This window comes from Apis mellifera, linkage group LG6 (genome assembly GCF_003254395.2).
Source record: "Apis mellifera strain DH4 linkage group LG6, Amel_HAv3.1, whole genome shotgun sequence".
Lineage (NCBI taxonomy): Eukaryota > Metazoa > Arthropoda > Insecta > Hymenoptera > Apidae > Apis > Apis mellifera.
This window is the reverse complement of record NC_037643.1, coordinates 15,554,172-15,579,864: the sequence shown is the minus strand read 5'-3', so window position 1 is coordinate 15,579,864 and position 25,693 is coordinate 15,554,172. Positions and strand designations below refer to the sequence as shown.

Genomic DNA, 25,693 nt, shown 5'->3' with positions numbered 1-25,693 from the left:
TGGGACGAGGAAGAAGCAATCGAGACCGAGAATGTACGAGGAGAATGCGAGCCCGCCTATTATTACGTACCAGTTCACGTATATACACGCGATTTACTGGCGCCGATTAGGTAGCATAGCAGCACCGGCACACGCGGACGCCCCGTCTTGTCTGTAATCGTGCGACTTTGCTTGACCTTGGTAGTATGAATTACACCGCGCATGCGCGGGGACGTTCTTCGAGAGCGTCGAACGCTATCCACGTGTTCGTTCGCCTCCGAGGGACTACATGATGAAAGTGTCTTTGCCGCCACGTGCTCGTTGGGGTAGGACATGGTCTCTCTCTCTCTCTCTCTCTCCCACCCCCTCTCGCACACTCTTCTCTTTCGCCCCTCCTCTCCCTAACGTTGATGTCCATGCTGCACCGGCCCGCCACACTCTCTGGCCTATGGCTCCGCGCGCGCCGCCGTTTTCGCGCTCTATCGCTCGGCTTTTTCACGTTTCCAGCGTCGCGTGCTTCGCGTCGGGGCTTTTAGTCAGTCTCGGTTTCGTCGTTGAACGGATACATCGGTCGCTGCGGTCACCAGTGACCGATCGTGTGCTAAGCGACGTTACCACGCTGTTCCGTACGTTCTATGGTGATATCTAATGGTAATAGAGGAGCGCTTCTCAGTGGCGCCTCCCTGCCAGTCAGTGGTAACCGATATCGAAGAGAAACGCTCGCGATACATTTATCCGGAAGAATTTTTAAACTTCGCGCGAAGCTATTGTAAAATAAAAAGTAGATCAATCAACAATTTTATAAATGTGAATTTTTATTTGTATTTCCTTATAGATTTTTATAAGTTAAATTAATACTCGAAATTAGGTGATTGTGAATATGTATAAATATAATTCTGTTTCAACGGTATTTCGAGTAACAGAGGGAGACACGTGAAAGTAATACAATAACAAGTATGTACTTTTCTTTAAGTAATATCCACCGATCCAGGAATGAAAAATAAATATTTCCGTTAATACGTAATCTTCTTATTCGAATTCGTAAATATTGCGATTTTATAAAATTTCTTATTATCTTTTCGAAAGATTTCTTGAAATATTAAAGAAATAAAGCACAACATTGTTCTGTTATGGAAATATTCCAACGAATATATCTATCGTTTCAACGATAATGCGTCATCTGGATATTATGCTTCGAAAGGACGCTATAAGTTGTATGTATCATATCAGTGCTACTATTTTTACGTTCAATGTTATACGAACAATTACATAAACCTTTGTTAATATCATACCCGTTAAATCGATTCGAAACGAATTCAAACTCAAGTTTTATTTTATCGTTAACTTCAGATAAAGTCGTTTTACCAAAAAAAAAAAATAAATTCTCAATTTTCTCAAATATAATCGATAACGATATTTCGCTTTCTTCAATTTCACGACTTATATACCATTTTCCTTCGAGCCTTCTCTCCATTGTTTCATCACCATGCTCGAACATAATAATGCTTCCTTTCCTCCGTGCAGAACGCACGACTATTAAGAACGAAGAATTAGTATTCCAGCAGTGAATTCGCTCTCCGCGTTATTTCCCAATCCCCCCCTCCCCTCCCTCCCTCTCTCCCTCTCCCTCCCTAATTCGAGAGATAGAGAACTGGTTAGAATTACGAGCACGCCGGTGCATTTATCTCTCATCGACTATAACGTAAAACCAGTATATCTAGTCGCCATATCGTGTAGGGCTCGAGAGAGAGAGCTGCTACTGCTTATGCACGCTCTCGAAGAGGATAAATCTTCGTTTTGACGTCTGCCTTTCCACGTTTTGCACGCGACATCGACGATGCACCAGATTTTTTTTTTTTATCTTTTATTCGATCGGAATATTATTTCGTCCCAATTAATAAGTTGTTTTGAAAAGTATTTTTTTTTTTTTTTTTTTTTTTTTTGAGAAAAACGAAATAATTTTTTTTTTTCGTTAAATATTTATAAAATGACGATCGATTAAATATATCGATTATACACGTAGATATTGTATAAAAATCCTATTCTAAGGATGATGAGATATATTTACAAGTATATCTGAATATCGAGAAGAAATTATTATTATATTATTGATAAAAATATGCCAATTCCACGACGAATTTTCGATACACGGATCATCGGTGGTTTATTGCAAATTCCAAAGGCGATGATCCAAAACAAGCGCGAAGGAGGGAGCCAAGAACCCTGTTCCAAGAATATAAACCAAGCACACCCCGGAGACAATTCCGCTCGAGCTCTCGTTTATCGTTTTTCTTCATTTCTGCTTATCCCTTTGCTACGTAATAGAATAGAAAAATTGTCAACAGCAAGATAATAAACATATTTCGACAACAATATCCGTATCGAGCGCGTTTAAATCGTCTTGCGTTATCTAGCAAGGTTACAATATCGCGTATGAAGGAAGTTTCTATTTTGAGATAACTAGTTTAGCCTTCCTAAAAAAAAAAAAAAAAAAAAAAAAGATACTTTAATGACATTAACGACATTGAAAAAGTAACACGATAGGCAAGCGTGAAGGCCGTTCCATAAAATCTTTTAAAATTACTTTAACCGATAGATAAGACACGGTAGATGCACAGCTCAATTTCTTTTTCAGCTCGATCGTCGAGTTTAACCGACAATTGCCGAATATCCAGGCCGATCGCCGAGTTTAGCCGAAAACCTCCGAATACGTACGATCGTCGGGCCTCGGCGTCCGCCGAATGCTACCGAAAAAGAGAAACATTCCGAAAGTCGCAACAATGACGTTCTACGATGAATATACACGTGATATAAAGCTAAACTAAACGAAGATACGTATTGATTAAGTTAAAAATAATTACACCTATTACGATAATTCTATCGTTACATCAGTGTATCATAACATTGGCCATAACAACCCTCGTGAAACTCGTGTTGAACCAAACCTAACCTCGCTACGCCTTTTTTGGCTCGCGTCTGTCTGCCCCGTTAAATCTTGGCCAGATTCGTGTGGACTTTGACACTGGGACGCCGCGCGTCGCGTCGCGTCGCGGTCCTGTAGAGTAGAAACCAACCGACTTGGATCGTGGAAAGAGCCCCACCATCGGCGTGGGCTCGCAGGCCCACGGCACACGACTGACAGTTCCCAGTCAGCTGATCGTCCACCGAAGGGGGGGGTAAGGGGGCACAGAGCAGCAGAACAGCAGCAGCAGCAGTAGCAGCAGCAGTAATAGTAGTAGTAGTAGAAGTAGTAGTAGCACGACCAGCAGCAGGAGGTGGTGGAGGTGGCGGAGGTGGAAGAGGGGGGTGTGGAGAAGAAGGGAAGGAGGGCAGAGGGGTTGGCGACGCGCAGTCTGCCGTCGTCGTCGGGATCAGCTGATCGGTGGAGGTGTACTGGTAACTGACTGACTGTGAACTCTGAATGAACGAACGGATGAAGAAGTCTTCGCGTGCGTACACGTATAGGGAGAGCTCTCGCCGCTGCCTCTCCCGGGGGAGGGGGAGAGAGCGAGCGCGTATGCGCGCCTGCCTGCCTAACTATGCGCCAGAGAGCACTCGCGAGGGATCGGGCACAAGCGTTTAGCGGCAAACGGAAATAGTGGCCCGGACACGGGATAGCCAGGATCATCTCTTCCAACACCGTCGCCCGCTTTCCATCGCGAGGAGCGGGGGGGAGGGGAAAAAAATTGGAAATAAACTTGGAAAATCCAAGTTTGTGACGCGTTTATATTATATCAAGATTAAGTGGAATTGGTTCGAGCGAGAAATTTCTTTCGTTGTTTGCGGGACGAAGGACGACAAGAGGAGAAAGAAGGTCGACAATCAAAATAAACTTGTCCTTGAGCGTTCCACCGAGCGTTAAGGAGAATTGCCTCTCTTTCGACGTAAGGACGAGCAGTGTAGAGTTACACGAGTTTTAACGTACTTTGTTTCCAAGCGTGATAAACTTGGAATTATATATGAAACTTATAGAGGGAAATAATACAGATTATGGATACGCGTAAGATAGAGAAATATAACGATGGAAAAGGAGAATTTCGAACGAGTGTTAAAAATTGGATCTAATTACATCACATTTTTTATTTTTTTTGCTTCATCGATGGATCATAACTTTTACAGCTATTCAATTAAATTCGTTCATCAGCCGAAAGGATAGGATGATAGTATCGAGAAGATCGATATGCAATTGCGTAATATGCCATTAAACGTATGCGTATATTTGTCTGGAAAAATAGATGGGAAAAGAGTTCGTATGCGGAATATAACGATCCGATCAAAATAAAATTTTACATAATTCTTGTTAAATCGTACGTTACTTTTCAAGCGCGAAAAATTGAACCTATATTTACGCAATATTTTTTTATTTATTTTACAAAAAAAATTAAAATTGGCACATAAATTTATCTTCGTTAAATATTTCTCCAGTTTCTAAAAATATATGTATCGTCCGTTTCATCGAAAGAATTTCGCTTTTAATTGTTCTTAATTAATTATTCTTCGCTTATAATACGCGGCTGTCATTGTATATTATAGCCGTTCGATTCTAATGAACGCGTTTCTCGATATAGAATAGAGAGAAGCTGCGTACGCGTAATAAACGTGCATGTACAGTCATCGACAATTGAATACGCAATATGCGGTTAAGAGGCCATGTAATCCACGACGACAGAAGAACAGCCGCTCCTTGTTCTGCCGGAGACGATTGCAACGCCATTACAGACGGTGTAACGATATAGTAACTACTCAGACAGGATCTGTTAGTGCCGCTGTTCGTACACTCTGGAAGAAACCAGTCGTCTTCGCATCGATTACATCGAACGAGCATAGTTTTCAAATAAATTCGCATGTCGTTTGTAAATGTTTTAACCGCTGATCCGTGATGATGTGTATCTAAATATGTTGTACACATTGATATGATAAAAGTAAATGAATCGCGTATTGGATCAATAATTTGATAGAAAAAAAAAATCAATATTAATTTAAAAAACTGTTTGCATTGTTTTTCGTCGAATTGAGAATTTGATAATATTTTATTATTCTTTAATAACGTTCTGCACACTTAATATTTGTTATAATAATTGAAAAATTTTATCTCATATTTTGCTATCGATTTTAAAATGCACATCGATTCGAAACATTCTTTTCATAAGATATACTATACTATATACGATAAGTATTACACTATAGGAACTCGAATGCTTTTAGATTTTATTTTTTTTCGATTTAATGATTCGCTTTTAAATAGTTAAAAGAAAAGTACGGAGATAAATCTTTTTTTAGCAGATTCGAACGTTCGACTATTAAATCTGAAGGTTTTCACAACATACGGTATGCACATAAAACGACCAGCATAGTGTACATTAATAATATTATCAACGTACACGTAAGAGATTATGTAAGTGGCAAGATTGGTTTTGATCGAATATGAAAATACGTGGAAAAATACTAGCTGGAATTAATTTAAAAAAAAAAAAAAATTTGAATATTTCGATACACTTCCGAAATCCATCCAAAAAAAATTCTATTTTCCCGATACAAATTTTTTAAATTAATTATTTTTCTTTGATATAATTCTTAAATAAATTATGCAAAAAATAACTCTTTTTTTTACGATTAATCATGATGAAAAATTCATCAAAATTATTATTTGATACGATAAAAAAAATATTTGTTGCCTTCAAATATTTCGCTATTTGATGTTCATCTTATCTTTTAAGGTGTAACAAGTAAATATTAATCCTATAAGTAAAATATATCAGACTCGAACGTTGTAATATGTATATGTATTTCTGTTTTAACAATAAGAAAAATTTGTCAAATTCATTATTAATAAGAAAAATAATCTTTTTTTTTATAATACAAATTATATATATATATATATATGATTAGAATATAGAATATTGAATTATAAAGTGATCAAATTTTTCAAAATTTTTTAATTTTGATAAAACTTGTTTATTCAATTTTTGAATCATCAAATATGCATAACAATTTCGTCATTATTAATATAATAATAATTTCAATTATTGATCGGTTATATATATATTTTCAACAATTAATTTTATATCCATTAACATTGTAAATATCATGACTTCATTAACTATAGCTATCAACATGTAAATGGAAATTACTTTAGGTAAACATTAAAATTCTTCTTTTTTTTTTTTTTTTGTTGATTTAATGTTCCATTTTTACGTGTATTCTTTGCTTCATTACCAAGTATTTCAATGTTTTGTTCTTTTTTAAACATTCCATTTATAAAATATCTAAACGCATCGGCAATAATTTATTGTATACATTGTTAAATATTTTTTTTTTTACTGCATTATAAATTATTTCATCAACGTACAATAAATATAATAAGCGTTTATTTTTTAAATTAATTTTTAACTTTTCTAATAAATTTTTTTACGTAGTTATAAATAAAATAATAAAAATAATAATTAAAAATAAATAATAATAGTTAATAATAATAGTTAAAAATAATAAAAATAAACCTTACAAAGTATTAATACTTGTTATGTGAAAAAAATTCTGCCATTTTAGAAAATACATATACATATCCGAAAACGTTCATCCTTCAATTTTTCTTTCGACAAAAAAAAAAATTGCGTAACGATTAACTGCGAAACAAACAATATGTAAATACAGTTTGTAAACAATAGTACGTTCAATAGTACTATTTACAGTATTTACATGATACGTTTAATTTCGTAGTTGAAGAATATAGAGAAGTTCGAGGCATTGGCCGACGGTCGAGACACATTTGTGAATTCATGCGGGTGCCACGTTGTAACGCGCGGTTGTATAAACCAAACAATGGCCACACTCTCTTTCTGTCTACACTGACACGTTACATAAGATAAACTAATTTACTAGAGTCACAGTGTGACGCGAGTACGCTCCAACGTAGAGATATCGCATCCGTCAGATGTAATGTATTTACGGGGTCAGACATAATTTAAGTAAAAATTTGTTTTTCGAAAAAATCATGTATCGAATTTTTTCAATATCCGTTTCCATCGAGTGAGAAATGAGAAATGAACAATGTCGATAAAAATAAAAATCAAACGTCAGTGAAATAAGTGAAATACCGTATATTCAATTTCAGAAGTTTTATTCAGAATATAATTTGTTTACAGTTTCGGTCGTTCTCAAAATGTCACCTCATTCGAACAGGTAACCCTCTTGATGGTATCTAAAAATCATACAAATTTCAATTCTCAATCTATTAAAGATAATGTATATTTGATAATGAAAAATATTGTTCTCTTAATCGCAAAAATTATATCGTGCGAATTTTCTTAAAGCGAACGCGTTACATTTATATCAAATAACTACCGATTTTTATGATTATTTTTTCTTTAATGCATATAACGGTTAATTATCTAACTCTATTTTCGTCACGATAAATAAAATAAATTAAGCAAGATATATTTCATTGATTTATTAAAATTTTACACATCGTAATAATAATTTATATTTTTAATTTCATTATCACTTATCGAAAATATTAATGCGTACAAAGGTATATTTTAATGTTACTCTACGTATAAAAATATATAAATAATTCTAAGCATAATCTTAAAAGAAGTTTTTTCTATTTCTATTTTTTTGTCTTAATAACAAAAAACTAAGCAAAAAAAAAATCACCATCTGTTAAATTAATATTTTTAATTTTGTGGTTAAGGATATTTTTTTTTTTATTAAAAAAAGAAATAAAACGATTCAATTGATAAGTTAAATAAATCCATATAAAGAAAGACAATACAGAGATAAAAAGCGCGCGAAGATGCGTGAGCTATACTCCGCAAATGGGTCGAAGCCGGTGTGACAAAGGAACACAGCAGAGAGAAAAGGTACAGTGACCTCTGGCGATGGCTCGTGTTCGAATGATGGTTTACCAACTGGTCGGCCAAGGCCATTAATACCAATGCATCTTACATGCTGCAAAAATAGACATGGCAAAAAAAAATGTCTAGTTACAGTAAGTATTGTGGTAACACTGTGGTACAGTCAATTAAAGAAATATGACGAAATCATAAATTAATAAAAGCAACAGTGTCGATAGATTAATAATATATTTAAAGTCACTTACAATCTATACATTCTGTTTTCATATAATGAAATAGAATACAATTGAACAAGTTTTGATCGTTTATTTTTTTGTATAAATTATCTTAACGAATAAGTTCAAAATAAATATGCTTTAATTTTACGATCTTGCTAATTCTGTCTGTTGATTATATTCGTAAATACGATTTTGTATTAAATAGAAAAAAAAATTTGTTAAGATTCTTGTATATATATATTCCTGTGTAATATAACGAAAAAATTATTGTAACTTTTATATATATAATTGAATAAATAAATTAATTTCATATTTGTATTAGTTCTTTGACCTATATAGAATTCTTATAGTAGAGGAGGTATGTATATACTTTCTATAGGAAGGGGGGCACTGTATTTATCTCGCCCACCCCACCTACGAACGCGATTGCCCGAGACGGTAAGCACTCACCAAAGATTTCCAACGAGTTCTGTTCGCAGAAAAAATAATAGCGCTACTTTCTATCAACGTATATAAATGGAAACTTTCAACTTTTCATCCAAAACATATTTGAATTTTGATTTTGTTCATTATAATATTTGATATTTGAATATAATATTTTTAAAATTAAGATGACACAGTACCAAAAATTCTATAACGTGTCAATTTAATTTTTAAATTATAATAATGGAACCTATTTTCGTATATGTACGAAATAGAATTTATTTTTTTTTTTCTTTTGTGATTAATCAATAATTTATACTAGCTTATATATAAATTAAATTTATATATTATAAATCTACGTATAATAATATTATTGATATTTAAAATTTATTTTAAGACTTGATTATTTTCAATATTTAATAACCGTATTATATTTTTAAACGCTTTAAAATATTTTGATTATAGATATGTATATATATATTGTAAACTATATTTTTATTACTCGCCTGTTTCCAATCATATGATATTTTATCCGCTAATTCTAAGAGCAAAACACGATACGCATTTTACAAGTACACTTTTAGATTTCATAAAAGAAAAAAAAAAAAAAAAAAAAAAGAAAAAAAAGAAAAAAAAATTAGAAATAGAAATTGAAAAAAAAACTACGAAGAAACAGAAAGGAAATAGCAACAGCAACAGCGACACGTTTAAAAAGTTACAAGATGTTTCGCGTTGGCAAGAGAACGATCGACGAGTTCGAATTGAGGCGATATGCTTTCCTTTAGCTATCCTTTATCCGTCTCACTTCTTCCTCGGACTAACGGTGAGTCCATCTTACAACGACGAAGCGTATACCTCAGACTATCTCTATTTAATCTCATCGAAGCGATGTTGCCGTACTATCTTCGACGTGAGGCGTGCTCTCGGAAGTGGTCTGCCCTCGGCTGACAGAATGGCAACGTTGCATCACAGCACCATCTCCCTTCCACTCAAGCGCTTCTCGCTTTTCAACTCTTTCCCTCTTTTTCTTTCTCTCTTCGCATTACTTGGTACGATCGCGCGGCCTCACACGCGAAATTCGCGAAGGAGGTAGTAGGTGTCGTTACCTACGATTAAGGGACAAGTAAAAAGAGAAATGTCTCCACTGCAACGAATTATACGACTGTCGAACTAATACTTATTCACGAATTAGCGATCATCCACTTGCTTCTTCGAAATGAGGTTATACAGACTAATACGATAATAATAAGATATTTAGAGTTGATATTTGTTTAATTTTTTGAATACAGATTGAATGCTAATATTATAAACGATATTGTATGCGTAGATTTAAAAATCGTTGAAATGTAAAGTTACGATAGTTTGCTTTAATGTGGTATATAAAGAACGTACATATGTAATTTAACGTCGAACATTCAATTGGTCGATTTAACGGTATCGTGTACGTTCACATATCCATGAAAGGTATGCTTGTCAAACCAGGAAATATAAAAAAAAAAAAAATCTATTTTTGTATAAAAAAATATTTCGTTTTCAGTAAATTTTATTTTCAAAAACAGAAAATTGACATCGAAAAAATATATTTTATCTTTTACATTTCTAATTATTAAATTATTTATATTTAAAAAAAAAAACGTTTATATTTATATTTTAATTAACACATTATTTATTCGTTCAAAAATTCTGATTATGGATTCTCTAAAAAAAAATATAAGAGTAAACTAAGGAACTTGGCGAGAGAGGGGAGAGAGCAGATGCCTATTTTTTCCGCAGCAAAAGAACGAACCTCCAAGTGAAAAGTACTTCGCCAATTTGGACACAGGGGTGCACGTCAGATAAGCGCGTGCGTGGGACAGTCATGCAGGCAAGAAAGCAAGCGAACAAGCCAACAGCAGCAGCAGCAGCAACCAACCAGGCATCTCAGTCTCTTCAGTGTCCCCGGCTTGCACATGTGTGCAGGGCATGAGGTCGCTCTCCTCGTCGTTCGATGTGTGAGAGCTTGACTGCCATCTCCCCCGCGTGTTGCCGAAGCGACGTTGCCGACTGTTCGATGCTTGGGCGGGCGGTGATGCCGGTATGCGTGTGGCAGGGCGCGGCGTTGCCATATCGACCGTACCTCATCACCGGGGAGCGAACCAGCAAGCGCCCCGCTCTACCTCTTCCCCCACAGTAGCATTTCGTCTTTCTCTCCGTTTTATTCCGCTTTTGTCTCTCTTGTCTCTCCTTGCTCTATCTCATCGTTCTTTCCTCTTATACTTGTTCTTTTTACATTCGTATTAATTTTTTTCTCTTTATTCTGTAATCTTTTAACATACTTCAGCTTCCATATTGTATATTCCCCCGATTCTTTTTCTCTGTTACGCGAGAACACCGACTACTTCCAAGCAATGTAAGGCGCCGCGGCACCTGACTGACTCAGCATTACCGACTTCGTCGTGGATTCCTCGCACGCTACACGCACTGCGTATAGCGAGCAGACCAATGCCAGACTACGCTGCGTGCCCCTTTGACGGCCACCAGAAGACTCTCTACCAGTCGCGCCCTTGAACAAGCGGACACTTGCGAATGTACCATACACTTTTCCTGTCTCTTTCTTTCTTTCTATATACATACATATATCTCTTTGCCTCTCCACGGCTCTCGCAATCTTGGTTCTTTCTCCCGGGGCTTCTATCGTTTGCAAGGGAATCTTCTTTCTTTCTCTTTCTTTTTTTATTTTCTCCTTATTCTTCTCTTCCTCCTACCGCACACTTTTTCTTGCCGGAACCGGTAAGAGCGTGATGTTCCGCCACTGGGTTCTTTGACAATATACGTTATCTCGATAAAATGTAGTGACTTTACTCTTTATTTTCCGCGTGGTTTTACGCTTATTATTTTTAACTAGTCGGCGATTCGATTGCGTTGTATTTCGATGATTTTACGCGTTTGTTCGCGCTTAATTATTTACCGAGGATGAGCTTAAAAAAAAAAAAAAAGAAAAATTTTTTTGCTTTACCGAAAGATTTAACTTCACACTTCATACCAGTTTTTCTAACTTGTAAAATTTTTTACAAACGCAATAAACATTTTATTATATACATATTATTACTTCTTCATCTTGCTTCGTCATCATTGAATCAATATCAATTAATACAACAAAGGAAAAGAAATCAAATGTAATAAAATTTAGAAAGTTTATTCGTTTATAACAAGAAAACAACTAAAAATGATTAAGTAGGTTAATTTTCTAGTTGGCTTCGAAATCGGAATTTAAGAATAAAATATTTAGATTAGCTAGTAAACTGTATAAGATGAATTCAGAACGGTTGGTATGCAACCAGTGATCCGAGAATTGTGAGAAGACGAACACAGGTATATTTCCATACTTTTATATTAATTCTAAATTGTAATTACGATACGGATTTGCATTTTTATTTAATCTTCCATTACGTTTCACTACGTTTGATCGCAAAAATTCCCCTCCAAATTTCTTCTCAAAATTATAATAATTTTGTTTAAATAAAAAATAAAAACAGTTCACCGAGTTCACATTAAGCGACATTTATTATTTTCCCGGAACTGTATATTGAGTTTATGCGGGACTTTGATCGACATTTAACGTTTCCATCTGGTCACCGAGTATTAATAGCATTATATATTTCAATATGTCTGAAATATTTTTGTAACTGAAATAATAATGAGGTATATCTCAAAAAATAAAATTATTTTAAATTTTGAATATTTTGAACACAATTTTCTAACGATAAACAATATTTTATTATGTTAATGTGCATTTTATGAAGATTTTGTAAAAAAAAAAAAAATTGCTTCCTATAAAATAATGTTTCATGAATATGTGAATAATAAAGAAAATTTTTCATAATTTTAATTTTAAAAAAATATGTGATGTATAATCATGCTATTTTTCGCAATTTTATTATTATTGATTCCATGTTGTTATTTCACGTCAAATAAATAACGCAATTGTTCAATATTTTAATCAGAATATGTTGCGATCAATATATAAAGCAGTTTTGTCTTTCTCTAAAAATTAAATTTTGAAACAATGGTTCCTTTGATTTTCTCCACCGAAGTTAATGATCGTATAATTGATTATAATAATACGATTTATAATAATAGTATATTTATAATATACGAAAATAGTAATAATTTAATAATTTTATTAATCAAATTATTCGTATTTCATTACACACGAACGATGATTTCTTTTTCAATAAATGTAATAAGGAATAACGATTATAAATAATAAATATTCATTATCAAATATACATATACGATACATGTCTTTTAAGCTTTGGTGCAAATATTGCATTCGTAAAATCAATAATTGGTATACACGAAACATTATATTATAATTATAATTTCATTTAAACCATTAAATAATTACAATCATATAAATATTTTCTATTTAAAATCGGATAGATTTCGTTAATTTCAAAACAATCTACAATAAGACCAATAAATCAACTGATTTTCCAATATTTAATAAATAACGATTTGAATCGAATCGAATTTTTCTCTTAATTTAACACGAATGATTAACAATAATTAAAAAAAGAAAGAAAGAAAGAAAGAAAATATTTGAAGCTTTCTAAACGGGAATAAAACTTGTTGTCTACTTCATTACACATAAAAACTGCGCGACTCTGTTGCGCTCAGGACAGCCATTTCTTTAACCAAACACGGGCAAGTTTATGGATTAGAAAAGCGAGCATTAGAACGAACGGACGGACAGCCGGTCACAGAAACCCAGCTCGAAGAGATCATTATAATTTATTTCTTTCGTGGGCGCCCGTGTACGTGTACTTATAAAAAAAACTTCCACGGATGTATAAAACCACAAGAGAGCGCACTCGTATATACACGAATACGAGTTATCCAATCGTTTTATTACCGTAAAGAACCTGCACTAGCGGCTTGCTAATAATTTCTATTCTACACACTTTCACTTCACGCCGACTACTCCTTAAGCGGAGTGATTTTGCTTCGTAACGCGCTGATAAATTCAATCTACGAATTTATACAAAAATACTTTTTCTCCTTTCTTATGTCTTTTTCTATTAAATGATCGTAGAGAAAAAAAGCAATTGATCTTGAAAAGTATATTCTATATACTTTTATATACAAATAAATTTTAATGTATTATTTAATATATTTCCGTTAATAATAAATCTGATACGAGAACAATACTTGACTTGATATATATTATAATGCAATCGATATTACCGATTGTAGATAAGAAATTATAATATATAGTTACTTTAGTTACTTTAGTTACTTTAGTTAGTTACTTTATTCTATAAATACACGGAGTCTGAAAAGGTGAAGATTAATTGATGTACTACGAAGGTCAAGCAAGTGATTTAATTGGATGGAATTATATATTTGTTAAAAATTGTTTGTAAGACTGATATTAAATAATTCTCGTGATTTTTTACATTGTAAAGATTAAATTTTTAGGAGAATTATATAAGTATTCCATTTGCTGAGGAATTAGTCTTATAAATTAAAAATTGTTCAATCAGTGTTCACATCAAAAAAAATCATACAATTCGATTAAAGCAATCTTGCAAAGATAAAAATTAAAAAAGAAAGATATGAAAATTTTATTTTTATCGGTTTGATGACCTATTAGTAGTTAAGTCGATCTCAAGTTAAAGATAACGCGGATAATCATTCCCTGTTAACAGTTTTAAAAAATAGCGAATGTTACGATAGTCAAATAGAAATTAAAACAATGATATTATAATCATATTGTTATAATTGGAAATTTTAATTTATATTACATTTTGTGATTTTAGTATAAAAACAATTACATAGTGTTAAAAAAATTTAATTTAATAAAAATATTAAATTAAATTATAAAATATTTAATTAATAAAAAATTAAATAAATTATAAAATATTTAATTAATATAATATTAAATTATATTAATTATAATAATTAATAATAATATTAAATTATCTTATGTACGTATGTTTTAATGCATTACGTTTATTTAAATTATATAGTATGGATAAATTTATATTCACTTATAACTATTACAATATTAAGTTAAATTGAACGTAATAAAAATATATTTAGAATAAATACATAATGTGTTTGAGAACAGCAATATTTACACGTAGGAAAATCGAGTTAATTTCCATAATCGTAAAAAGTTGCAAAAAATGTGCTTCTTATAGGTTATGTACTCTATCGTATTAATCGAACTGAAAATTATCTGAAAATTTATTAAAACTTCGATTTCAAATACTTAATCTTGATTTTAATCCAACACAGATTTTGTTGTCTGGAAATCCACAATTTTTTATTAAAATTAATTACATAAATAAGTTATCATGTATATCCTTTTGTATTATTAATATACACAAAATATATCTCAATACTTGTTATTATTATTCTTTCTCGTCACAAAAAAATGTTAAAATATTTTTCCTTTAATCTATTACAAATAACCGTCCTAATACTTCACACAATACAAACGCGTCAACAACATGAAGAATATTTTTCATCATCCTTAAAAAAACGCGTGTAACAAAGTTGCCTGAATAGTGCCGTCGGCGCGCGACAAAAAAAAAATGGCGTCCGAATCACAGATCCACGCTCCGCGATGCATTCTGAGCATAGTCGCGACCCGGCCGCAGGTTATATAGTCTAGCGAACTTCGATCACTTGTTGAGGGGAAGCCCTCGTACACCGCACCTCCATCTCCACCTCCTCATATGATATTCTCTCTCTCTCTCATTCTCCACTCACACCCCCTCTTCCTCATTCCACTGCTCTCTTTTCCCCCTCCCCGCCCTTCTGCCGTGCACCTTCTTCCCACCTTCGGTTCATGATCTATCTCCCACCCTGAACTGTGCCTCTCTGCAAGTGACCCTGACCTTACGTCAACTTCCGTATTGTCCCCTTTCGCCTGCATTTTCGGCGAAATCGTCGAATTATCAAACAATTTTAACACAAACATCAACTTTATTCTCAAAATCATCGATTGATGTATGATCAATAGTCTACAGTCACGATTATGATAAATCGAGCATAGAAAAATAATAATGGAACGTTACAAAAATTATGATTTGGAAATTTATAATATAAGAGATTTAATAGAAATAGAAAGACGCTTTTGTCGTTATATCGTTTATAAGTAAATGAGTAAATGTGAATTAACAAATTTTTGCAGTTAGATTCTTCTTTTTTTCATTTGTGTATGTTAGTCATTGTTGTAAGAGCGATCAATCACCATGAAACGGTAAAAGATATTGTGTGAAGATGAAAATCAAGAGATGGAGAATTTTGTAAGAGAGAATTGTGATTTAAAGAATCAACAAATATATAAATATAATATGTAAATATATTCAAGAAAAAATTGAGAAATAGTTATTTAAAAAGTATAAACTATATTAAAAAAAAACGTATATTGATGAATGACACATTAAAATGTTATACAATGAATACAAGAAAAAAAAAAGTAAAAAAGTTTATTATATTATATATCACACAACTAGAAATATATACAATATTTATGTGTACATACTATTGAAATCAATGTCATCAAATTCATATATTAGAGAAATAGATATTCAAAAATTTGATGCAATTAAATTAATAAAAATATTAAATTCTTATCAATTAATAATAATATTTATTTAATATATTAAATCATTTTTACCTTAATTTCTCTTTTAGTGAAAAATATGAAAGTAAACATTTAGCTTGTTTGAATACAAAAATCATGTTTATGATAAATTATTTTAAATGATAGAGTGTTTTATAAATGTGAAAAATATTTTGAATATAAAAAAAACAGCAAAAGAATGATATAAGCAATCAGCAAAAATTGTAATTTTAACAAGACACACGTTTCAAAGTTCTAAGGTTAATTTTGAATATTATTGCTGAACATAGATCACATCTCTTCTGAAAATGTGGATCTTATGAAAAAAATTTAAGTAAGAGTTTTCGATCGCCAAATATAAAATTTTTTGTTCATTTTAACATATTCTATTCCTAAAACCGATTTAGCAATAGTAACAGAGAGCCAAGGATACCACGTTTAAATCATTTCAATCGCTTTGTTACTCATCACACAGTGCAAAGAGACCTCGTTACGTTAGACGAATCAAAAATTACTACGTGAATCAAATGAACGACCAATTATTTCATTGAAAGACTTGAATCACTATACAAACTTTACAAATTAGCTTCGAATGTTAAATGAAATATTCATAAGAAGAAATAAATTTAAATTTTACTTTAACATAAAAATTTCAATATCGAAATAAGTTCTCGTTTACAATAATAACGAAAAAATTATATATCACATATATGAGATGTTAAAAAATAGAACGTAGATTCATTCTCATTGTTTTTTAAAAAATTCATCGATTATAATGCTTCGTACGTATCAATACATATGCATGAATAATAATAATATATGTGCAAATTATTGTTTGTAAAATTTGACAAACAGCTATGTAAATGTTGCAATAATGATTAATAAAATAAAACGATATTTTATTTTGATTCTTCTCTCGTCGAAATATCATTATTAATAGTTGGAAGTCGAGATTACTTTTTATTAATTATTTTTATTTAATCATGAAAAATATATGCATAATACTTCTTATCTTTTGCGCGAAGAAAAAATATAAATATAAATTTATTAAACTTACACGTACATAAAAATTATTTATATTATTTTAATTATTATAAATATTATCAAATGTTATGATTGAATATCGTTTACAAAGAACTCGATCGAAGAATAAGTGTATCCATTTCGCGGAACAATCGTTTTCCCGCGTTTCCGCGATGCATTCCTCGACCGTTAATCATACGTGATGGATCGAAGCTCGCATATTTGCTCACAGCAAGAAAAAGTTTCTCAATCCAAAAAATTCCAAATATTTTTTTAATAATAGAATGCAGTTATAGAGTAAAATTTATAAAAAAAAAAAAAAAAGAAGAAGCTGTTAGTAGATATCATTTTACATTGAAATAAATTTCTAACCAATTGCTCATTGTTCTCGTATATAAGAAATATCTATATTCGAAGATTCGTTATAATTAAAATATTAAAATAAATCACGTTTATCTCTGTGATATTTTAATGTTTATTCATGTTATTATTCAATTTGGAAAGTTTTCATTACGAAGAACGTGCATCCGTGCATCTTTCTTGCGCCTAGGAGCATGCGCAAATGCTTGGGACACTCGCGCGTTCGAAATTCGAGCCGAGTAAACGAACCGAAGCGATTTCGATGCGCAGAACCGAATCGAGCATCTGATCGGCCGGACGATATCCCGTATAACTTGGAAACGTGAAATGCGACGAAAATGATCCGAGAGATTTGGTAATTTTCTTTCAATTTTAATTTGGGTTTAATATTCGAATTAAGTTGAATTAACTGGATCAGTTAAACAGTAAATTTTTTATAATAGAAAGAGATTAGATTATGTGCAGATTATGCTCGAAGCATAAATTAATATTAATATAATCGATGTGTTGAAATATAAAATTGTTTTATCTTCTTTTTTGTTATATAATATAAAATGAGAAAAAGATATATTTCATTATTCTTGTTATCTTTGTTCCAAGCACATTGATATAATTTTCTTAGGTATATCTTACATAAATGCACATTTGTATTGATAATGATCTATAATAGAAATAATTTAAAACTATATACAGGAATAATAAATATCATTTTTTCAAATTTTTCTTAAAAATAATAATATTCTTGTATCAATATATATAATTTTATTTGCTAGTATTATTTTTAAAAAATAGATATTGCAAGTTTCTTAAAAATAATACATTTATTTTTTGTAAATTATTCAAATTTATTAAATGACATAATATATGTAAAAATAAATTCATATTTAATCAGTAACTACGATATAATAAAATTATTCACGTATTGTATTGATAAAGAAAAAAATTAAATAAGAGAAGAAACAAAAACAGAAGCGATATTGTTAATATTAATAAATTTTGCTTTTTAAATTACATGTAACTTTAACATTTTATAATTCGTCGTAAATTATTATATTAATTATATTTGATACATTGGAAAATAGATAAATAAATAAATAATAATATTAAAAAATGAAAAGAAGAAAAATATTTAAATATGGACTTACCTTTATCCATCCGCCATGAGCAGTAACGACAACATACAGCAAGTACAGATCTATATCTTTTCCATTGATTTTCGGATTTTTTTTGAAGGGAGTCCTAAAAAAATGTAAAATATATGATTTATAAAATATATATAAAATGAATTATCAAAAAAATCAGGTTGATATGACTATTTTACAAATATTGAATAAGATTTGTTAAAACAAATTGTTATTAATGTAATAGCTTCTTTTATTTGTTAATGAATAACAAAAAATTGATTTTTTCATGTAAATAATTGTATATTTATAATATACAAATTATTAATATAAAATAAAATATTTTTTGTTTCTTAAAATTACAGATTATAATGCAAAAAATATAATTCATAAATGACATTATATTAAATAATATTGAAAAATAAAACTAATAATGATATATTAAAATATATTTGAAAATTTATCAAAAAGATTAATCAAAAATATATAAAGAATACATAAAATTAAATGAATTAAATCAATGAAATTATTTTTCAAATATACACAACAGATACATTACAATATATTTGCTAAGGTTAAGATCACTTAAAGTATAATTGAGAAAACTTTGTTTCTGTTTCTGAAATTAATAAAATATGAATAATGACGTAATAAATAATAGCATTTTCGTGTGAAATGATTTGCAATTACTCGATATATTCTAAAATAGTTTTAATTAATATTCAAATTTAATTATTATACAAAAAGTAGCATAGTTCATTTACAATGTTTGTAAGATCAAATAATAATAAAATTCTTACAAAAAAAAAATCAAGTTGATCATAATATTATCCATTTTAATTGAATGTAACCTCAATCGCAATAAGATACGCGACCGATAATCATTGATAAAGAAAACATGGAACACGCGTAAACAAATAACTTGCACAAAGGCGAGTCTCTCTGAGAAACTTTAAACTAAACGTACATAACCTCAAATCTATTCGCATTCTAGGTAGACAACGCTAATTTATTAACCTGATTTACTTGCAAACCATTGTGATAAGAATTCTTTTATAGCGATGGAATTTTAACGGAATAAAATATAATATCAGTCGATGCAAATGAGAATACACAAAAAGAATATCGATATGATAATAGCGAGATTGAAGTAAATAATGGAAGATTGGTTTGAAAGCAAAACGAACAAAATTGTCTTACCCTCTAGTCTCATGGAAGTGACGGAGATCCTTCAGGAAGTTTTCCCTCTCCCTTTCGTAGGTGACGGGGTCCTTGTTGAGGATCTTGGCCATATTCGCGAGTGATAGAGTGCGTGGGCGTGCTAATCGGGGTGTGCTCTGGGTTTACAGGGCACGTAGGGGCAGCAGACAGAAAGAAAGGTGCACATGGGCACTCATGAGAGCACATTTACGCCAGGAGTGTCCTGGTGCTATGAAAGAGATGGATATGCGAAGACGAGGACGACCACGGGTCGACACGGGGTCGCGACCCGCTCCCGACATCGGGTCGTCTTGTCCTGGCCCGAAGTGTCGGCCGGTGGCCTCTCTCGCGCGCGCGAAACGAGACAGCGGCTTTTCCCTGCCGTACACCGCCACCCCGGATCAGCGCACCAATATACACGAGCTACCGTGTCCCTCGCACTGAACTCGCCCGCGTGGGGAAAAATCCGAATGTACACGTAGTTCCACACACAGTAGTCACTACCGATCAACCGAGCGAACCGTGTTACGGGCACGGGGCCGCAACGCGACTTTCCTCGCGGCCCGATCGATTCACCTGTCACTTGTCAACGAAACGCAACGAATCCGTTGCGCCACGCACTCGTATTAACGATACTCGTGAACCTCGCGAACCGACGAATTCACCCGCGCGGTCCTACGCGAAGCGGCAGACCGACTCGAGACCGCGTTTCCCTACGAGCGAACGCTTGACGTGCGCCCGTATATCAAAATGGCGTCTCCTCCTGCCTGGCATCCATTGGCGAAGCCACAGCCAATTTCCCGTACGCTACGATAGCTACGGCCAGCGCCGACCCTACACACCGCGACACCGTTTCCGCTAACACACCTCGTACCGCACGCGGCACACCCTCGCACACTCTACGTCATTTTACAAGCGACACCGCGTTACCCCGACCATACCACAGCCTAGCCCTCGCCGCTTTTTTACCCTCGCCGAACCGTACAAACAAAATCCCGGGTCGCGCAGTATTTTTACTTTCAAAATGGTGTGGACCCCCCTCGTCAGTGGCGCACCGTTTGAATTGATCATAGGCTTCGCCGATAGAGGCGCGACCTACTCTGAGATGTTATACTGACATCTATCGGTACAACCAGTGCGTTACACTAATTTCGAAGTAAAAGCTTTTTACTATACTGCGCATGCCCTTTTATGAATATACTTTCTTTTTAATTTTATTTTATTTCTTTCAAGTCAAAATCCTTCTACATCTTTACGTTAGATCTTCAATAGTAAATGTTAAATTACATTTTTTTGAATTTATTCAAATAATTTGTATATTTATTATTGTTTTTAACACCATATTCAATTTATTATTTAATTTATTTGAATATGTATATAACTCTATTTTACAAAAATTCGATTATTTGTAATTCTGTTGATTTTTCAAAACATTATTTGAAACAATTATTTAATATCACAGAAAGATATTATTGAATTCTAATATATAATACTTCATAATACTTTATGAATAATAATACTATTGAAAACTTTTTTTCTACATTATTATACATTATTATAATCTTTTTATGAATTCTCATAAAGACGAAACCGCCATAATGTTATTTGACCAATAGCAATATTAAAAATTCTTCAATAATTATATAACTCATATTATATTAATGATATATTTTTTTTTTAGTTTTCATATAAAATAAATTAAACATTAATAAATATATATAATATATATATATGAATGTGAAATTCAATATTATTTTATTTTAACATATTTAAAAAATGATAGCTGATTTCTATGAAAAAGAACTAAAAATTACATTTTTATTATTCAAATTTTATTATATTTTCTTGCTTTTTATAAATATAGTAAAAATTATTAATGAATTATTATGTATAAATTATTGTATATTTCATAAATAACTTATTATTTATTTTTAAACAAAATGAACTAGTTTCTCTTTTAATGTAATAATGTGTACATATGTTCAATTCTCTTTATTTTGTTGAACAAGTGTATTATGCATATAGTTGTAATAACAGTATTATTCAATTGCATGATATAAATATTTTTTGAAAATGACTTACAAACGTAAAAAATATCATAGAGGTGATACACATTTGAAAAAAGGTTGGCGAACTAAAAGAAGAACAAAAGATTTAGATGAGGTATAATATAACCTAAATTTTTATTTGAAACCATATGAATCACGTGGGTACATATGATTGGCAATTGTTATACGATATTCTTTATTTTAGATTGATGAGGATTTGAAAGACGAAAATGTAAAGAATCTACTAAATCAAGAAGTAGATTTAGATAAACCAGGAGCAGGTCAATATTATTGTATTCATTGCGCGTAAGTATTTATCTTTGATAGTAATATTACGTGATATAACCTTTTAACATGCTTCATTATTTTATTGTATTTCTATTAATTATTTTTTTCATCTATAATCATTTTTATTTATATTTGAATATTTTTATATTATATATCAAAATATTTTTTTATTATAAATGTTCTTATAAATTGGAAATTATTTTTCTTTATAGGAGGTATTTTATAAATGACACTGCTTTACAAGATCATTTTACAACAAAAGTACATAAACGCAGATTAAAAGCTCTTGAATTAGAACCATATTCTATTGAAGAATCGGAAAGAGCAGCTGGTAAAGGAAACTATATTATTCCAAAAAAAAGGAAAATTGAGACTATAAATTATACTAATTATAATATGGATGTTGAACCAGAAACTTCATCACAAGTTAAAATAGTTAAAGTGGATGTATAAAATAATTCTTTTAAGAAATATAATCTTTATTCTAAAAAGTTTATATATTAATAAATATAAAAATTGTCAAATTTTATAAATGAAAATGACAAATTATATACTACATTTTATACAGAAATGTATATATTCTAGTAGTTTAAAACATAATTCTATTAAATACATTGCATTAATGCCCTCTAACAGACGATATTCTTCTGCATTACTTGTTTCAAGTGTTAAAGGCAAAGAATATTTTTCTTTTTTAAGACCATATATAGATTTAGATGAGAAATTAATAGATGTTGATAGAGTACAGAAAGATCTTACAGCTAGAGGATTAAATTTGAATGTTAAAGAAATTAAAAGTATGTGGGAATTTTATAAATCAGTAAATGCAGATAAATATAAATTAGAATCAAAAAATGAAAAAATATCAAGTAAATTAAATTTGTTATATGAAAAGGAAAATTTAACTGCAGAAGAACAAACAGAAATTGCAAAATTAAAAGTACAAATTAAAGCATTAAAACATGATTTAAATAAAATAAAAAGCGCTCTTAAGGATTTAAACGAAAGTATTTTGGAAAAATTATTTCAATTACCAAATGAAGTAGATGGAAGGACACCAATTCAAGGTCCTGTTATATTGAAACGTGTTAATTCTTTGAAAGAACATCCAAATTCAGAAAAAAAAAATCACATTGAAATTGGAAGACGTCTTGGTTTATTGGAATATAAAAATCCTATGCAATATTATTTATGCAATGATGCAGCACTTTTCGAACTTGGGGTATTAAATTATGCTGGAAAAATATTTAGTGCAAATAATATGATTAGAGTAGCAGGTGCAGATTTCAGTCGAAGTTTGATAATAGATGGCTCTGGTTTGAATCACGAAGATCCTACAGATGCTTTTATAATAAGCAATCATAGTGAAGTAAATGAAGATTCTCCAAATCGTATGCATCTTGTAGGAGGTGCAAGTTTAATCTCATTTTTGGCAATGCATGCAAAACAACTGATAAATCCAAATCATTTTCCAGTAGCATATTTTTCAACTGGTAGACAATATACTCCTTTTCGATCAGGATCCAACCCAATTGGTTTGTTTACTGTTTGTCAAGCTTCAGTTGCAATTGCTTTTATATTAGTCAAAGATGGAAAGAGTGAGGAATATAGTACGCAATTTGAAAAATTATTAAATATTGGATGTAAATTATATGATAATGTGTGTGATCATTATCAAATTGTTATGAGGCCTGCTTCGGAATTACGACCTTGGGAAGCAATGCGTGTATCATTTGAATTATGGTCTCCATTTTCGAAACAATATATAGAAGTTGGTCATATATCTACATATGGTGAATATTTCAGCAAAAGATTGCTAATTATATATCAGATACCAGATGGACAAAGTTTCCCTTCTGTGATATCCGGCACAATTTTATCGGTACCACGCTTGTTAGGATGTTTGTTAGAACAAAATCCAGATAAATTCGTTGTTCCACCGAAAATATTAGAACATATGCCTATAGATACTATTTAAGTTTAGAAACAAATTTGAAAATTAATTTAATTATAACAATAAGATGATTTTTATATTATATATATATATATATTTCGATATATATATTTTGAGTGTTTTTATTTCTAATATGTTTATTGATAAAACATTGTTTATATATTTTACTAAAGAATAAATATATTTACCATTGTAAATAGACAAAAAAATGTTTTTACTAATACATTTTTAATTATTTAAATATGTTTCTATCAGATATTCATTTTTTACATTTATATATATATATATATATTTATTTATTTAAAAATATATATATACATATGATTAAAATGAATATCAAAAATTGATACGTTTCCGTCTATTGTTTTCACAATTTTGAATTTTCTTGTTTTGAATTTTGAAGAACTGAGAGATTAATATAATATAATACACATGACTTTAGAATTTGGAGAATTACCGGTTCGAATACGAAAAATCGTTTATTATACATTAGCTTCATCAGATCAAAGAGTTTGGGCAAAATTTATATTTCCTGGTTTACAAAATTTTTTGATACGCTCATTTTATACTTCTTTGCCAATGGCACCAGGTAAACTCTTCTATATTTAAATTAATTTATATTATTAATTACTAAATTATATAACTTTTTATATAAATTTTTACTAATTTTGTTACTTTCATTATTTTTAAATTTGTTAATTTCATCGCATTTATAATAAGATAAATATGTTATAATAATATCATTTGTACAATATTTCTATCATATTTAAATTTTACAATAATAGAATATAATTTATAATAATTATAACTATCATTCATAATTAAAACAAATAATGAAAAAAAATTTGTTTTTTAAGATATAATATTTAATATTTAATGAATAGTAGTATTTAATAAATAAATAATATAGACATCTTTTAAATTAATTTTTGTTCGTACTTTTTAATATCTCGCGATATCATTTATCACTGTACAACAAGATATCATTATAAGATATTCTATGCGAAACGAGTAATATATATAAATATTCTATTCAGGTTGTAACTATATGTTTTTAAATACTTTACTTCCTTAATTATATTTATATCAAATAGGTTTTATGCAATTTATTAAATTATTATGATAAGAAAATATTTAATTTTTATATATTTATTTCTATATATTAGAAAATTTTGTATGTTAAAAATATATAATTTTATTTTAATTTTAACACAATAATTTGATCTTTTGATTAACTTTTGATAGCATTTCTACTGACATTTTGGTTAGTGACATGGTGTCCGGAAGAACATAGAAGATCAAAAAGAAAAGATCCAAATTTATATTTATAAAATAATACAAAATAATTTTGAAGATTATAATGGAGTAATAATTATTTATGTTTTCATTCTATTGCATTGTTACTTAAATTGTACTTAGTACTTAATTTTAGTTAAATCAAAGTTAAAATAAAAAGTATATTCAAAAATATTTTAGATTAATAATTGAAGAATTTTTTAAAAAGAAATAGTTCTGAATTATTAAAGTCAATAAAAATATTAAAGTCAAAATGAAATAATATTGTAGAATATAAATGAAGTTTGAAAAGAAAAATATTTTATTTTCGTT

General features: G+C 30.5%; 4 protein-coding genes and 1 long non-coding RNA gene across 9 annotated transcripts in view; 4 read left to right on the top strand and 1 right to left on the bottom strand.

Moving 5' to 3' along the window:
* Nucleotides 1–20,085, bottom strand: part of LOC724311 (AT-rich interactive domain-containing protein 2) — a 50,105-nt gene extending 30,020 nt beyond the window's left edge. For 4 of the 5 annotated variants that reach the window (XM_006570664.3, XM_016912687.2, XM_016912688.2 and 1 more), the window contains exons 1-2: nt 19,796–20,085; nt 18,620–18,713 (exon numbers count right to left, since the gene is read on the bottom strand). In XM_006570664.3, the coding sequence (XP_006570727.2) occupies nt 18,620–18,713; nt 19,796–19,887 (186 nt within the window). In that variant the 5' untranslated portion in view covers nt 19,888–20,085. Of the gene's footprint in view, nt 1–10,385; nt 11,016–11,086; nt 11,384–18,619; nt 18,714–19,795 lie in introns of those variants that run through there. The other variant, XM_016912689.2, reaches the window with a different exon arrangement.
* Nucleotides 823–4,994, top strand: LOC113218860. Its single transcript, XR_003304905.1, has 2 exons — nt 823–933; nt 2,615–4,994. It is a non-coding gene; the product is annotated as an uncharacterized LOC113218860 (long non-coding RNA).
* Nucleotides 20,086–21,747: 1,662 nt separating the features above from the next.
* LOC724352 (zinc finger protein 593 homolog) lies at nt 21,748–22,622 on the top strand. The gene is made up of 3 exons (XM_001120173.3): nt 21,748–21,958; nt 22,049–22,149; nt 22,344–22,622. Exons 1-3 carry the CDS (start codon nt 21,869–21,871, stop codon nt 22,582–22,584), a joined length of 432 nt encoding a protein of 143 aa, XP_001120173.1. The 5' UTR covers nt 21,748–21,868; the 3' UTR covers nt 22,585–22,622.
* A 29-nt stretch (nt 22,623–22,651) lies between these two features.
* Nucleotides 22,652–24,288, top strand: LOC102655284 (serine--tRNA ligase). The gene has a single exon (XM_006570667.3). The coding sequence runs from the start codon at nt 22,664–22,666 to the stop codon at nt 24,107–24,109; it is 1,446 nt and encodes a 481-aa protein (XP_006570730.1). The 5' UTR covers nt 22,652–22,663; the 3' UTR covers nt 24,110–24,288.
* A 97-nt stretch (nt 24,289–24,385) lies between these two features.
* Nucleotides 24,386–25,571, top strand: LOC113218834 (cytochrome b-c1 complex subunit 8-like). Its single transcript, XM_026441249.1, has 2 exons — nt 24,386–24,674; nt 25,331–25,571. Exons 1-2 carry the CDS (start codon nt 24,518–24,520, stop codon nt 25,414–25,416), a joined length of 243 nt encoding a protein of 80 aa, XP_026297034.1. The 5' UTR covers nt 24,386–24,517; the 3' UTR covers nt 25,417–25,571.
* The last annotated feature ends 122 nt before the right edge of the window (nt 25,572–25,693 follow it).